Source organism: Dipodomys ordii, unplaced genomic scaffold (assembly GCF_000151885.1).
Source record: "Dipodomys ordii isolate 6190 unplaced genomic scaffold, Dord_2.0 Scaffold34, whole genome shotgun sequence".
Lineage (NCBI taxonomy): Eukaryota > Metazoa > Chordata > Mammalia > Rodentia > Heteromyidae > Dipodomys > Dipodomys ordii.
The window spans coordinates 15,350,676-15,365,785 of NW_012267250.1; the positions used below are offsets into that span (position 1 = coordinate 15,350,676).

The window sequence follows — 15,110 nt, forward strand, 5'->3', positions numbered from 1 at the left end:
CCCGGGGTCGTGCGGGCTCCTGGCGCTGGCCCTGTGCGCGCTAGCGCTCAGCCTGCTCGCCCACTTTCGGACTGCGGAGCTGCAGGCCCGGGTGCTGCGCCTGGAAGCGGAGCGCGGGGAACGGCAAATGGAGACGGCTATTTTGGGACGAGTCAACCAACTGCTGGACGAGGTCTGTGGCTCTTTGTTGCTGGCTTTGATCCCTCCCCGCGGCGCCCCCTCGCGCAGCCTCCAGATTCTCTCCACCAGCCCCGTGCCCACGGGCGCCCCCATGATCCGCGCCGCGCGGTGCGCCCTGGCTTCGCACGTGCTGTCTGCGGGAGGTGTGGGAGGTCAGACCCACGCCCGCCCCAGCGCCAAGGACCCCGAGCGCCAGGTCGGGCTGCGTGTGACCACTTGGCGACGCTGCCTCCAGCGCTGGAAGAGCCCTAGGTGCGCCGGGCAGGTGGAGGAAGGCCGGGCTTTCTGGGGTACGATGGCAGACGAGCTCCACTTCGCGCTCTTTGGCCATGGCCCGCGTGGGGTGAGAGCCTCTCGGTGCCCCAGCAGAGGAAAGCAGACCTGGAGTCTGGGGACAGAGGCTGGCTGAGCCCGGTTGGTCCTCCCGGACGGTCTCACGAGGATCCATGGTGCCTGGCTTTTATGGCTCCATTGAGAAGAGGGGTGAGAGATGGAGAGTCATTGAAGGTCTCTGGGGGCCAGAGGAGGCAGGTCTTACAGGGAGTGGTGTCCTGGTCCCTGGCGCACACTGCCCCGGGCCACTAAAGCCCGTGAATGGGTTCCCCTCCCTGGCTCTGCTATCCTTGAGCTCAGATTTGCCTGTACTTTTAAACTGGTTTTCTCTGGAATACGCCCCAACAGTTTTGTTCCGGAAAGGGGATGGTGAGTTTTCTCCCACTCCCCAAGTTTCCTTGATCCGAGATAGACTAAAAGCTACTAATACATCTCTGACCCATGACAGTGCTGGAATTCATGAGAAGTAGGCATCTTCCCTAGAAAGAAAGGGTACTCTTGACACCCACCAGAGGAAAGCCGGGACCTAGAGGAATACAGGCTGGGGTTTACTGAATTTGGATAACAAAGATGAACGACTAGGGCCCAGGGAGGGAGGACAAGTGGCCAGAGTGGCAGAAATCTGGGAAGTGGTCCTGGAGCAGGCTGGCCATAGAAATTGTCTAGGAGAAGCTTGGTATATAGTCTCTTACTTAGCGGAAAGGGTATGGAGCTCCCAACCCTAGGTTTTATCTGGATCTTCCATGCTGTGCCACCTGGGACAAATACTCTAACAGCTCTGGATGGAAGAATGGCCGAGGCAGTGGCGAACATTAGAGTCTAGATCCAATGGTGCTGGGTGAAGAGCTAGTTTAACAGGGTGCTGCCAGTTCCTTTCCAAATCCGTTCCTCTGCCAGGGCAGTTCCCTGGAGGGTAGTGTAGGGTGAGAATCATGGGCCAGAGCAGAGAGGTCACCCACAGAGCAGATCACTGGTACTGGTGATGCCCCATGCCTGCTGCTGCCAGCTCATTCCCACGCTTCTCAGGGCCCCAGGGAATCCAGAGGGCTGGGTCAGGCCATCCATGGTCCCTTGGGCCTGGGGTAGTCTCTGGGCTTCCCTGTAGCAGCAGGCAGCTTTTGATGGCTGGCTGGGTGTGCAGAAAGCACTGGCTGAGTAGTAAGAGGGCAGCAGGTATTTTCCCAGGCACCCCCTGAGCCTGGCTCCTACAGGAGCAGTGGCTGCTCAGGGTCACCTAAGCATCCTCATTCTGTGTGCGATCCTCCTTCCACTGTGTTCCGCCATCATTTCCTGAGGGCCAGCTATGGGTTGGGCATTGCAGGAGACACAGTTCTATCCTGCTCATTGTAATGGAAAATGGACAGAAAAAAAACCTACAATCATGAAAATGTCTTAGAGGCAATGAGGTCTGATGGTGGTAACAATCGTGGTGGGCTTCCTGAGGAAGTGACTCTTAAGTAAAGATTTGAAGAGTGAACAGGATTTTGCCAAGAGAAAAAGGGGGTGAATGGGGGACTTTGCATTGAGGAGCTGAAGGGCAGCTTCTGAAGCAGGAGCCAGAGGGAGGGGTTTGTCCAGGAAACTGAAGGAAGGCCAGAACTCTGGTTGAAGATAGGCCTGAAGAGAGCTAGACAGCCCACATCAAGAGGGGGTTTTAGGAACAAATCTACAATGGGGTAATGGGGAGCCATCAAAGAATATTGAGGAGAGTACTTATTTCCCTAGAGTGAGAGTTTGAGCCAGGTACAATGGTACCTGCCTATAATCCTAGCACTCAGGAGGCTGAGATAGAAGAATCATGAGTTCTAGACCAACTTATGTAACTCAGCCAGACCTTGTCTCCGAACACAAGTTAAAAAGGGCTGGAGGTATGGGCCAAATGGTATAGTGCTTGCCAACTATACTCTACAGAAAAGGTCCTAGCTTCCATCCCCACTATTGCAAAAGGGGAGGGGCACTCTCAAGCAGGTGAACCAGTAAGGCAGAGGGTATCCCCACCCAGGGCAGGGGTGGGGAAGGGCTGAAAAGAGTCACTAGACATAGTGGCTATAGGGGCAAAAGGAGAAGGTGATGGAGCTACAGGGAGGAAGCTGCCCTGTGGGTGGAGCCTGGCCTGTTAGGAGGATGGGGTCCAAAGTCCTGAGGCTCTTGGAGACATACTCTAGGCCCTTCCAATCCCAAACAGTAGGCAGAGGTCAAGTGACTTATTACATCTAAGTGGAATGGAGTTCTGCAGGCCCCCACCTGCTCACGTCCGGTGCTCAGCATCCACTCTGGCATGGCAGACACAACACCTGCACATTCTGGCAGAAAATTGGGTCAGCGCTGCTCTAGAGCAGCTTTAGTTCCTGTCGTGAAGTCCCAGAACTCATGAAACCCACCCTTGGCTATTTGAAGAGAGAAAATGGGTAAGAAAGGAGAGGGAGACAGAGGCCCACACAGGGAGGAGGGGGTCAGGTCTGTGACATGCTTGTGCGAAGGAGCTTCCTCATGCATACACAGGCAGCTGGGAGCTGCCTAGACTAGGGAGCTGCCTCGGGGGCCAAGGCTAGATTCTCAGGTGGCCTAATGCAAGCTGGGCCATCCGGACACACTTTCGGCTTCCCTATAGATGGCAGAGGAGGCAGAGGTGCTGGGAAGCACTACCGCTGGTGATCATACTCTGAACCAGAGGATGCTTAGGGAGGGCTTTGGGGCCAGGAAAGCCATCCTTAAGGCACATGAACCTGAGTTATACCTTGAAGGAAGGAGGAGGCATTGGAAAGGGCCAGGTTGGGAAAGCGCAGCCTGTGCAATGTCCTGAAGGCAAGAATCCAGGCACACAAGCACCCTGAAGGCAGAGATGGTATCTGCACAGGAAGATGGTACTGGGAGGAAACATCAAGCTAAGGGACTCCAGTAGGAGAGGGGGCTTGAGGCAGACAAGCCAGCAGTGGATCTGAGGGGCCAGGCCTGGAGAGGAGGACCGGGGGAGCTGGAAGTATGGTTTCCAGACTTCAGCTGACTCTCCCCCATCAGCGCCTCTCTCCTGCTCTGGGACTCTTAATGAGCACTCCAGCTGCCTGTTATTTGATTTTCTTGCTGTGAAGAACGAAACTGGAATGTCCCAAATGTAGAAAATCAGATGACACCTAGGACTGGGCAGCAGAGGTGGAGAAGGAGGAGGGAATGGGGTCAGATAGAATGGGATCCATGTTGGAGTCCCATGGGGAGCAGCAGAGACCCTCTGAGGCCTCCTCCAAGAGTTTAGGGGTGCCAGGCAGACTCCCATCCCTGATGACAATGGTGCGGCTATAATGGGAGTGTCACGCTTACTGATGAGGGAGCCATAAGTGGCTCCAGGATTATTCTCTCAATCCCCAATACTTTCCCAAGGGACTAGCATGCTTGTTACCCCATTTTACAGATAAGAAGACTGGTGTCACTGTCCCTCCCTCCCACCATCTGTGATTCATCTGGGCATTGAGGGATCCCTGGGAAAGGAAGTAGCTGAAATTTCCAGGCTAAGATGTTGATGGACTTCAGGCAGATGAGTCTGCATATCTCTAGAAAGGGGAGTTACAATAGGAACATCTTGAAGCTGTAGGATGTAGACAGGGGTCTTTATGGTGTCTGAAGAGAGAGATCAAAACAGGGACTGACAGGCTGGGGGCTGAGCTGCTGGGTAGGGGGCTGATGCAGGCTCTTGAAAGGAGCAGGGAATGGACAGGGTGGATAATTGTGCTGGGCTACAACGCAGGGTGCCTGGCGCCCCACAATGCTCATGGGGCTACAGTGATGGGTGCTTAGGATCACAATGAGGTGGCAGTGGAGCCCTGGAGTGTGCTGAGTTGCCAGAAAGCCCAGGAGGTTTAAGGAAGGTCAGCTCTACTGCTGTGTTTTCTAAAAGACAAAGTCAACTGAGGGTTTGGCACCAAGGAGAAGTCTAGAAATCTTTCTTTCTGTGTTTTGTTGTTGTTCACGGGGTTGTCTGTTTTTGTTTTTGTGGTCTTTGTTTTTGTGGTAGTGGGGATGGAAGTCAGGGCCTGGCTGGCACATGGTAGGCAAGTGTTGTGCCACTGAGCCACACCCCAGCCCCATCTTCTACCTTTTATGATGGTTCCCCTTTCTCTCCTGAAGCTCGTTGCATCTTTAGTGAGCAAGGTTACTCCAGGGGGAACTGAGGCTCAAGGTTAGACGGACTGGGGTCCCCAGCTTTCATGGATAAGGACCTCCACAGTGACTATCCTTCCTGTAGCCAGTACTGCATGTGCCCTGGACACTGTCTCTGCAGACAAGCAGAAGGAGGCAAGGGGCTGCTGGCAGCCAGTGCCTCTGAGCCATCAAAGAACAAGAGCAAACTGCACACAGAGGGCCAGAACTGCCTGCAGAGAGGATGGGCCACTCGGCTCCTGTCCCTCCATCCCTGGAGGCTGCTGTGGCTAGAGTCCACTTGAGCTGGGCTTCTGCCTGTCCAGCCTCATCCATTCCATACCACCCCTACGCCCTCCCCTGGAGGCACCCTGCTCATGACTCCCCAGGCCCACCGCTACAAGCTCTCCCTGGCTTCCCAGCCTCTTCAATTTACAGGAAGGAGCCCTGGCTGCTGCCATAGGCTGCCCTGTGGCCTGGGCTTCCGCCACCCTAGGGACTTTACAGCCACCTGCCAAGCTGCAGGTGCTCTCCCGTGGGTTTCTGTAGCAGATCATGCTCTGACTAAGTGGACAATTGGGCAGGCCAAGAAGATTGACATCAGTGTGTCCGAACTGATTATTACAAGTTCTGGCTACACACACCTTGCTACATCTTCCAGCTCCACCTCCCCTGCCCCTGACCTGCACACACACCTGCTCTTGCCCTTCATCAGGGCCAGTCCTGCCCCAAACCCAAGCCTGTCTCTCTCCTGCTTCTGCCCACTGTGTCCCAAACCTCTTATCATCCCCACAGAAGTCAGGGTGGCCTTTATACAATCACATGATCTCCCTTATTCAGACTAAACACTTTGGTAACTAGACATTGCATTCAGACCAGAGTCACATCTCTTTATGATCTGTGGGGCTTGTGAAGGGCCCACTCTTTGCCATCCTCTCCAACGTTTCACGATACCACAACATGGTGCTAAATTTTGGAGTCTAGATTTTGGAGCCAGATTGCTGGTTTCAAATCCAGCTCTTGTGAGTTAGTGGTTTGCGACCTGTCTCTTTGACTTCTGTCTGTCTCTCAGGTTGTATCTAAAATAAGAGTGATGGTCATAAAAGTATCTCCTGCTATAAGAGTTGTTGTTTGCAGAATTTCAAAAGTCAAAACAAAGTCCTTTAAGGGCCTGGTACTTAGGCCATAGATATTTTAATCTTGAAAGCCCCACCTGTCCCAGATATGGAATAGAGAGCAGAGACTAAGGTCCTGGGTTCAGATCCTGCCTCTGGCCTTCCTGGATGGGTGCCATCTTGCAAGTTACTTCTTTCTTGCCTCAGGAAACAGGTTGCTCTGAGTGCTAAATGAATAGTTGTATGCGAGATGTTTGCCTGATTCCTAAGAAGGGCATTGTGGTGCCAGCGTGGAGTCCTTCTCCTGTGCCCAGGTCCTTACCTGGTAGCTTGCCCTGTGTCCTTAGTTCAGCTATCACTTCCCCTGTGATGAGCGAAACTAGTAGTCTGTACCCATGCTTGGTTCTCAGTCACAGTTCTGCTAACAGCGGCCACTTTGCATTGACATTTGGGTTTGTAGACCGCTGTGTGCTGCTCCATAGACTCTGAGCCAATGAGGATAGCCTCCTGCCCGCTTCTTTTGGATACCCATGTCCAGCACTCCACACTCTAGACATGCAGCAGGTGCACCCAGCTGGGGAAAGGAGGAAGGAAGAGAATCAGCTTTCATGGGGAACACTTGGCCTCCATAGTTCTTGGTCTGAGGGTCCCTGTCTCATCCAGCAGCAGGCCCAGAGATGAGCTCTGTCTTCTGAAATCCCAGAGCTCCAGGGCTCAGTTTGAAGCAGGCTCTGGAGCAGCAGGGTCTTGGGTTAGCTGGAAGGAAGGACTTCCTCAGACAAAAGCTGGGGTGCTCACAGAGGCATGTGCCTCCTTTCCCCGCCCTTTCTGAATGGTAGAGCTTGGGCCACATCTGTCCAAGGTTCTGAAGAAGCAGGGAGGCCGAGGTAGCACATAGTATCCGGTGCACCCTCAGGCCTCTATTTCAGGGCCCTGAGAGTCTGTGATCAGGCGCCAAGTCTATTGCACAAAGAGAGCTGTGGAAGGAGAAGGAAGACAGCTCCCTGGGCTTTCCATGGCTCCGTCCCAGCCCCCAGTGTTCAGGCCCCCAAGCAGCCTGTAGTCCAGTCTGGGTGGGTGTGGACTGAATGTCTGAATTTCCTCCGGTTTGATTTCACCCCACTGAGCTGTCTGCGCCCTGAGGCGGGTGTAGCGGGTGGCAGCTCATGGGTATGTTGCTTTAAGAAACGCCTCCTGTGGGCCCAGCCCTCTTGGGTGGTCCCTGGGTTTGGCCAGCAGCACTAAGTAGCATGGACTTGCCTCTGAGCTTTCTTTCCTTACCAGAAGACCCTCTCTCCATCTATAGCCCACCCACTTCTGCCTCCGCCTGACCCCAAACTCCAATTGTCCTGGGACCAAGCCTAGAAGGTAGACCTAAATGTAAATGGCTTGGGTTCTCATGTGAACCAGAGACCCCAGTTCCAGACTACACCTTCCACACCTGGCCTGGTCTCCAGCCCAGAAACACGTACACCGAGAAAAGGGCTCTGCAGAAGGCATCAAGCTGTTCCAGGTCAGGCACGTGTGCGAGAGCACAGGCTTGGAGACCTGCTGTGATGTGGTCATGTCCATGGGCACCTCCTTCTCTTGCAGCTTCTGGACCTTGGAGGCATAAGGCCTGGCTTCAGCTGGGACCCTTGCTTGCCCCCTCCATCTTGGGGAAGTAGCGAGGAGCTAGGTTTCTCAGGAGTGGGAAGGGTAGAAAGAAGAGGACACTTGCCCCCTTCCCTGTGGTGGGGCACCCGATGCCCCCAGGGACCCTGCCTGTGTCTCAGTGGCAGCTCAGGAACAGCAGTGGTTTACACCAGGCCACGGAGGATACCACGGCAGCCAAGCGGGTGGCCAGAGTCTCTGTTGAAGTTCTTCCTCCTTCCTGCGCAGTCTAGGAAACGTCATTCCCATCTTGTGGGAATGAGGACATGGAGGTACTGAGGCATCCTGCCTCTTGCTTCACACAAAGGAGGGATGTTGGGATGAGACCACAAGGCTGAACCCTGCCATGTTAGCTCAGGCTTCTACCTCACCACCAAGTCCAGCAGCGATGCACGCCACGTCAGCTTGAGGGCAGAGGGCATCTGTGCCCCAATTCAGTCCCCAGGGCCTCTGAGTTCTAGTAGGGATCATACCAAAAATTAATAGCCAGGCATTCCGAGATCATATGTGAAATCCTAGCTACTCAGGAGGCAGAGATTAGGTGGATTACAGTTCTAGACCAGCCTGGGCTAAAAGGTTGTGAGAGCCCCACCTCCATCCGCTTCTCAGCCAATAAGAGCTGAGCATGGCAATATGAAATTATCATTCTAGTTATGTCAGGAAGTATAAATAGGAGGATTGAGATCCAGGCTGGCTCGGGGCAAAAAGTGAGAACCTATTTCAAACAGCTCACCAGAGCAAAAAGGACTGAAGACATGGCTCAAGTGGTAGAGCACCTGCCTAGCAATCATGAGGACCTGAGTTCATTAGGTAGGTCTGTGTGCCATCAAAAAATTAAATAATAATAAATATTATGATTAAATGATTTTTTCCCTAAAGTGCTTAGCACAGTGCCTCGTCTAGTGTGCGCTCTGTGTATAAGCACATCACTGATGATCATTTTAATATTCCAGCATTTCCCCGGCCCTGCCACTGTTGAACTTACTCCATCTCCACAGTAGTACTTAGAGGTAGGCAGCGGGCATAACCCTATTTTGCAGGCTTCTCACATGACTTGGACTCAGTCCATGGATAACCCAGGCATAACGGGGCAGCTGAGCCCCTTTAAAAACTCTGAAGCTGGGATGGGGAGGGAGTGACCCCTAAATCCTGGGCCAGGCTGGAGCTGAATTCTCTGTGGGAGAAATGGCCACCACTGGCATTTTCTCTTTGATACTGGGACAGGCATTTTAAGCTGCGAACCTATCTGGGTGATGTTTCAGTTCTGGCCATTCCAGAAGGCCCTGGATGCCAGCGGAGAACAGGAAACCTTCTCTACCGGGTGTGGTGGGATCCAGCCTAAGACCACCCAACCCCAGCTCAGCCTCAGTCTCGGATGCCCACAGGGGCTGAGCTGTTGTCTGGAGGAGGTGACGCTGACTCTGACCTTTCCTGCCTTGTATCGCACACCTACCACATGGCAGGCCCTGTCCTAAACAGCGGGGAGAGAGCAGTGCGTAACAGCACAGTATCTGTGTTCTTGTGGAGTTTCCCTTTGGATGATTGAGGGAGGCAACAAGTGAGATAAACAAGAAAAAAAATTGAATTGGAGGGGCTGGGAAGGTGGCTCAGTGGTAGAGCGCTTGCCTTGCATGCCTGAGGCCCTGGGTTCGATTCCTCAGCACCACATAAGCAAAAAGAAAAAAGCCGGAAGTGGTGCTGTGGCTCAAAGGTGGTAGAGCGCTAGCCTTGAGCTGAAGAGCTGAGGGACAGCGCCCAGGCCCAGAGTTCAGGCCCCACGACCGGACCCCCCCAAAAAAATGAACTGGGGAGGGTATGGGAAGTCTGGAGTTAGGATGGCTCATCTGAAGCTCGCAGGTGGACAGTTAGGAAAAGAGCAACCCAGGCAGACAGACCATGAGTGCAGGCTGACACGGGGTGACAGACTGGAGTGGCCGCCCTGGCTGAGGATGGCAGCAGCGGTAAGGGTAGGAGGGGAAGGGGGTGTGCACTGGAAGGTATGGGAATCATTGGATCAGTGTTTTGTTTCCTGCCAGTTCTAAGACTCAAACTCAGGGTTTCAAGCTCCTGCTTAGCATTTTTGCCCAAGGTTGACATTTTACCACTTGGGCCATAACTCCACTTCAGCTTTGTGTGTGTGTGTGTGTGTGTGTGTGTGTGTGTAACTAGAGAGTTTCATTGGACTTTTCTGCCCAGGCTGGCTTGGAACCCTGATCCTCAGAGCTCAGCCTCCTAGTCAGGCTCCTAGGCATGAGCCACAGGTGCCAGCAATTCAGGTTTTAAGTAACCGAAAGTTACAGTTATGTCACCTGGGCATGGGCTAGAAGCTCAGACAGGCACACAGCTGGCAGTTTGTGCTAAAGCTGCATGGTGATCTCCAGGCTGGAGGTGTAACAGTGGAGATGGTTTAGAAGCCACAGAACCAGGTGAAGTCTGGGTCTAGAGGGGAGAGCAGAGGCCTGTGACTCACAGCATCTTAGCATCCAAAGATCCAGAAAGGAACCAAAAGGGAACAGCCAGGGCCTTGAGAGGTGAAAGAAAAGAGTGCAGTGTCCTGGGAGCCAAGTATGTGATGTTCACTGAGGAGAATCCAGCAAAGGATACCACAGGCCAAGAAGGACAAGGACTGGCCACCAGATTTAACAACATAGAGGATGCTGGTCCCTGAAGGAGAGCCTTCTGTGGGGTAGGAAGGAAGAAGAGGAGGGGAGAGGAGAGGAGGGACAGAGGGAAGGCTGGCATCCAGGAGTTTGTCTAGAAAGAGCACCACCCTCAGAGAGAAGCTATTTTCTTTCTCCTGGTAGGAAGAATGGCACATTTGCACAGTGATTGCACTAGGATGGTCAAACCGCAGCTCAGCCCTTTGGAGCCTGTTTTGCAAACCCCCTTTTTATGGGTCCGTGGCCACACTGATTTGTCTCTGAATCATCTGTGGCTGCTTTCGCCTACCACAGAACCGCTGTGTCGCTGTGGCAGGGGCTGTGGAACACACAGGGCCTAAAATACTTACCAGGGACCTTGAAGAAAAGCATACGCTGGCTCTGAAAGAGGAAACGGATCAGGCAAGAGGACTGGGGACTTGCTGATATGCCATCCCTAGCTTCTACAGCCTGCAAGCCACTCAACCATAACTTTAAAAAGAACTCAGGAAATTAAATGAAGGGACTACTGGCCTCTAACTCTTCATTGGAGTCAGAGAATGTGGTGCATTCTCTTCTTGGTTGGTCAGCCATCTCCCCTGGGTGCTGTGGGGTCCTCACCCGTACCACAGTTCAATAGCAGTTGATGTTCTCTAAGGCCTCCTAGGTGTTCAGTCATATCCTTGATGTATATCAACCTTCCTGGCCCTCTCAGCCACCAGGGAGATCAGCCAGGGTCTGAGCACCACCTATGAACTTGGGGCGATCTGGCTGCAGAGGTGCCCCTGTCCACTGTGCTAGTGAGCCACTTTGTAGCAAGGGTCACCATGAAAGGATCCTATGTCAGGCCTGCAGGCTCACAGATGTGTGCACATCCCATGCATGGCCACGCTGCATGGGCCTGTCCCCTGGCCACCAACCACGTGGCAGCTCCTGGGGGGTATCCTACCTCCTCGCGATCTCCAAGGTTTGCTCAGTGGCTTGAGCTGTGGAGGAAGATGCTAGAACCTCCCAGCCTTCCTGCCTTTGCCCCTGCCTACCTGCCCAAGCAGGTGAAGGACACTAGAACAGAAGGCTCTATCCTTGCCCCAGGACTCCCCATCCAAGAAGGAAAATAATTAGCAGACTGCTGAGCAGAGCATGTGGCTGTGTGCCTGAGAATGGGGTACAGGAGGTGGCCACTGGTTTACAGGGCCCCGTGCTTTCTTTAAGAGCTCCTCGAAGACATCACATGCTGAAATTGCCATGCTAGGTCTGCTCTGCTTCTTACTAGCCAGACGCCTGGTGGCCAATGGAGGGCCATTAACTGCCAGTCTTTGATCCAGGAGCTGTCCCCCTGATAACCCCATGTGGCCCCCCATCCCCTCTCCCCTCCTTCTCCACCAGCCCACACATGCTTTCTAGTGTTTCTCAGTGTTTACAAGCTCCCACATAGTGACTCCGCTTGTCTGTCTCTTTGTGCAGAAATGGAAGCTCCACTCACGCAGACGCAGGGAAGCCCCGAAGATGTCTCCAGGATGTAACTGCCCACCAGGTAAGGAGGCCATGGATGGATGAGGTTGGCATCTCTAGGACAAGTACTGCAACCATAGGTCCTTCCCTGTGGTGTCTGTGCCCTACAGGGGACCTGATTCTCACTTGAAAGATGAAAATATCTGTATCTGGTAGTGGCTGCTTTCCAACATTTACTGATAGGCCCACCTGTCCCCATGCATCCAGTCATCCATTGTCCATCCATCTGTCTATCCATCCATCCCTAGCCATCCAGATATCACAAATTCATTCAAGTACGTGTTCATCCATCTATTCATTTACAAACTTTTCCTTGGGCCTGGCACTCTTTAACTCGTGGGATAGTGAAACCAGATAATTTGATGGATGTGGCCATAGTTTGAAAATCACAGCCTATTATGCACTACAAAAGTAGGGACCCAATTCACTGTGCTCACTTTTGTACCTCCAGCCCCTGGCCCACGTGCAAAAATGTTATCTGGATGAATGAATATTTCTAAGACTTTATTCACTCTGGTTAGCTAGATGCCTTAGAGTAATACGTTTGTTGTGTGGTGTCTGGGCTACCTGCACACATACACATGCCCTCACACAAGGGATCAAGCCATTACTGATGGTGGCCAGGTAATGTGCTGTAACAAATGTACCTGATCTGAAGTGGATTCGAATTCTGCTTTTGCCATTTACTAGGCTTATAGGGGCAGATCCCTCAGTGGGCATGTCCTTAGTGCCCGCTGTCTCATCTTCTGCTCCACAGCTGTGGCTTTTCATGCATTTAAGGTTGTGTGCAGAGTATCTGCTCTATGCTAGGTTCAAGTCTACAGCTAACATCATTGGTACTAATGGCTCAGGACTTCCTGGTTCCTGGGTTTGTTAAAAGCTGTGAGAATGACAGGCTTGCTTGTCTGTTTACTTGCTGCATTGCTTTCTTGAGTAACTAGGCCCTGAAGATTAAAGGCCTATCGGGGCCTTTTTTTTTAGAGAGGGGGAGTTAGGGAATGAAGCACTAACAAAGGTTGAGGAGACAAGTAACATGCTTACCTAATTGCAAAGAGGTTTGCCTTTCTCAGGGTCTTAGAATATGAGAGACCCACAATATGGCCTCTTGACACCCTCTGGGGGTGGATGATCTTGGAATGGCATTCAGTGGGCTGTTTAGCAGGTCTTCCTCCATCCACAGGAGCTGAGGGCCCCGGAAACTTCACACCAGTTCCCCAAGCCAGAAAAGAGGGGCTGACAGATGTTAAGCATATGGGAACTAGAAGGCTTCGTTGGTGGGGTGTGAGCTGGCTGGCGTGGTGCAGTTCAGGCACCCTGGCCCTGCTGACATGCAGCTGTGAAGAGATTCAGCTGGCCCTGTCACAAGTAGGTCATCCAGGTTAATTGAACGAGTGTCCAGAAGCCCTGGGAAGCTCCCCCTTCTCTGTGGGCCCAGGAGATTAGACCCTGATGTCTGGGAAAGCTTTCTGCTAGATTAATGAGATGCCAAGATTAATGAGATGAGGTAGAGACCAGAGTAAGGTGACAGAATGTTTCTATGCATCCGGGCTGCCCAGGTTTCAAATCAGCATGTCGGTTGTTCCCATAACTCTTGGCAATTGCAACTGGTCTTTGCTCAAAGGATAAAATGTTGCTTCAGGACAGGAGGTTTGGAGCCATGAAGGTGTAGATTTGAATTCCACCTCTGATATGTATGAACTGTGTGGCCATCAGAAAGTTTCTGAACCTCTCTGTGCCTTGTCTGGGAAACAAGGATAATAGCCACCTTGTCAATACATTGTTGACATCCAGGGTTATGGCCCCAGATGACTTGAATTATTGGTACTGTGCCTTGTCTGTATTATGCGCTATTATTACTAGTATTTCCTCAATTGCCACTGGGATGTCAAAGTTGTACAGAATTCCTTTCCTCAGACCCCCACCTCCTGGTGTTCAGGACAATGGGACTGCATATTCAGAGCCAGCCATAGGCTTGCCCTTCTTCCCCTGTCTGATTGGGGAAAGAACCACAGCTGGCTGGTGGCCCATGGATATCCTGGCTACCTACCATCACAGTGGGTACCTGGCCAACCAGGCTCAGGTTTGTGCTTCAGAATGTCTGGCTCAGGTACTCACAGGAAGTGGAGCTGGAGAGGCAGATGACAGGAGGGAAGGAGGATTTGAAGGGAAGCCACAATAGGACTCAGGGGTCTTGGATGGCGTGGAAGGCAGAGGCTGGTAGAGCGCAGGGATATGTTGGGAGAGAAGGCAGGCCTTGGAGCAGGCCCCTCTGTGGGGAGCAGACAGCAGTAGGACTGGGCTGAGCTTGCACAGTAGGAGAGAGAGAAAGGATAGAGACTCTGGAGACTGAGAATTTCCCAGTTGGCAACTTGACCCAACAGATAGACCAGAGCCACAGAAAGACCCCGAATGGAAGCAGAATCCAGCAGAGGTTCCTGGCTATTTGGAAAGCTGGGCTGTGGGATAGAAAAGCTGTAAGGAAGGCATCTTACACCACAGGACCTCTTAGCAAAATGTATTTCCTAGGGTAAACTGAGTCCTGCCCAATGCTTGCTGGACTGCCTCCCTCTGGCCAACCAGGAGCTTTGGTAACACAAAAACTGACCCATTCCACGTAAGAGCAATTTCTGTCACAGGCCATCCATGAACAACTACTGTGTGCTCCGTCACGGGCCAGCCTCCCTGAAAACCCAAGAAAGAGGTAGGGGATTCCAAAGGTTTGGAAGCCCTCAAATGTGTCCATAAAACATCCCTGCCAGAGCACACTGCACGGTACATTCTGATTACTCTCTTAGGATCAGAGTTTGCAAACTACTCCATGGTTCTGGGCTTACAGAACTCATGCTATCACGCAGTGCATCACACAAATGCTAAGCGACATTCACTATTGTCTTGCCAACCCTGTTGTCCTGATATATAGTAGTTGTTCAATAAGTGTGAACTCACTAATCATTCCTGATGTTTGGATTCTTTCTGGAAGCCTCCATCTGCCATCCAACGGGTTTCCGATGCTTTATTCTCCCTCCCCCAAAGTTGTGTGTGGTGCTGGGATCACCACCATTGGGACACAGCAAGTTAACACACATTCCCTGTCCACTGTGGCCTTTGGAATGAGAGCCCATGGCCTCAAATCCACGCCTGTCCCTTTTCCTTTGTGGCCAAGCGAAGCTGAATACAGAGTTCTGTGGTAGGCGTGCTCTTCATTGTGGCAGTCCTGAGCCCCTGGGTGGCATCCAGAGGGCTGGGGACATACAGTCAGAGGCAGAAAACCTGCCTCCTTCCTTTCCTATGCCAACCTCACCAGCATCCTCCTGGGATCCTCCCTGTCCCAAAATAGCCCTGTCCTGGCGGAGCACTGGCCGCAGCCTGCTGCCTGGCTGCCCACACTGTTCATCAGAGGAGGGATGGGCTTGTAGGCCTGGGATGGGATGCCAAAGGTCAAACCTCAACGGGGACAGAAGAATAAGTATGGAACCTTTGTAAAGCCTCACACACACACACACACACACACACACACACACACACACACACACACACACACACACAC

At 52.6% G+C, this 15,110-nt stretch overlaps 1 protein-coding gene across 1 annotated transcript in view; it reads left to right on the plus strand.

Moving 5' to 3' along the window:
* The first annotated feature begins 6 nt into the window (after positions 1–6).
* Col13a1 (collagen, type XIII, alpha 1) overlaps positions 7–15,110 on the plus strand; it is a 131,810-nt gene continuing 116,706 nt past the window's right edge. Inside the window, exons 1-2 of the mRNA XM_013017234.1 lie at positions 7–172; positions 11,516–11,585. Coding sequence (XP_012872688.1) covers positions 128–172; positions 11,516–11,585 — 115 coding nt within the window. The 5' untranslated portion in view covers positions 7–127. The remainder of the gene's footprint in view (positions 173–11,515; positions 11,586–15,110) is intronic.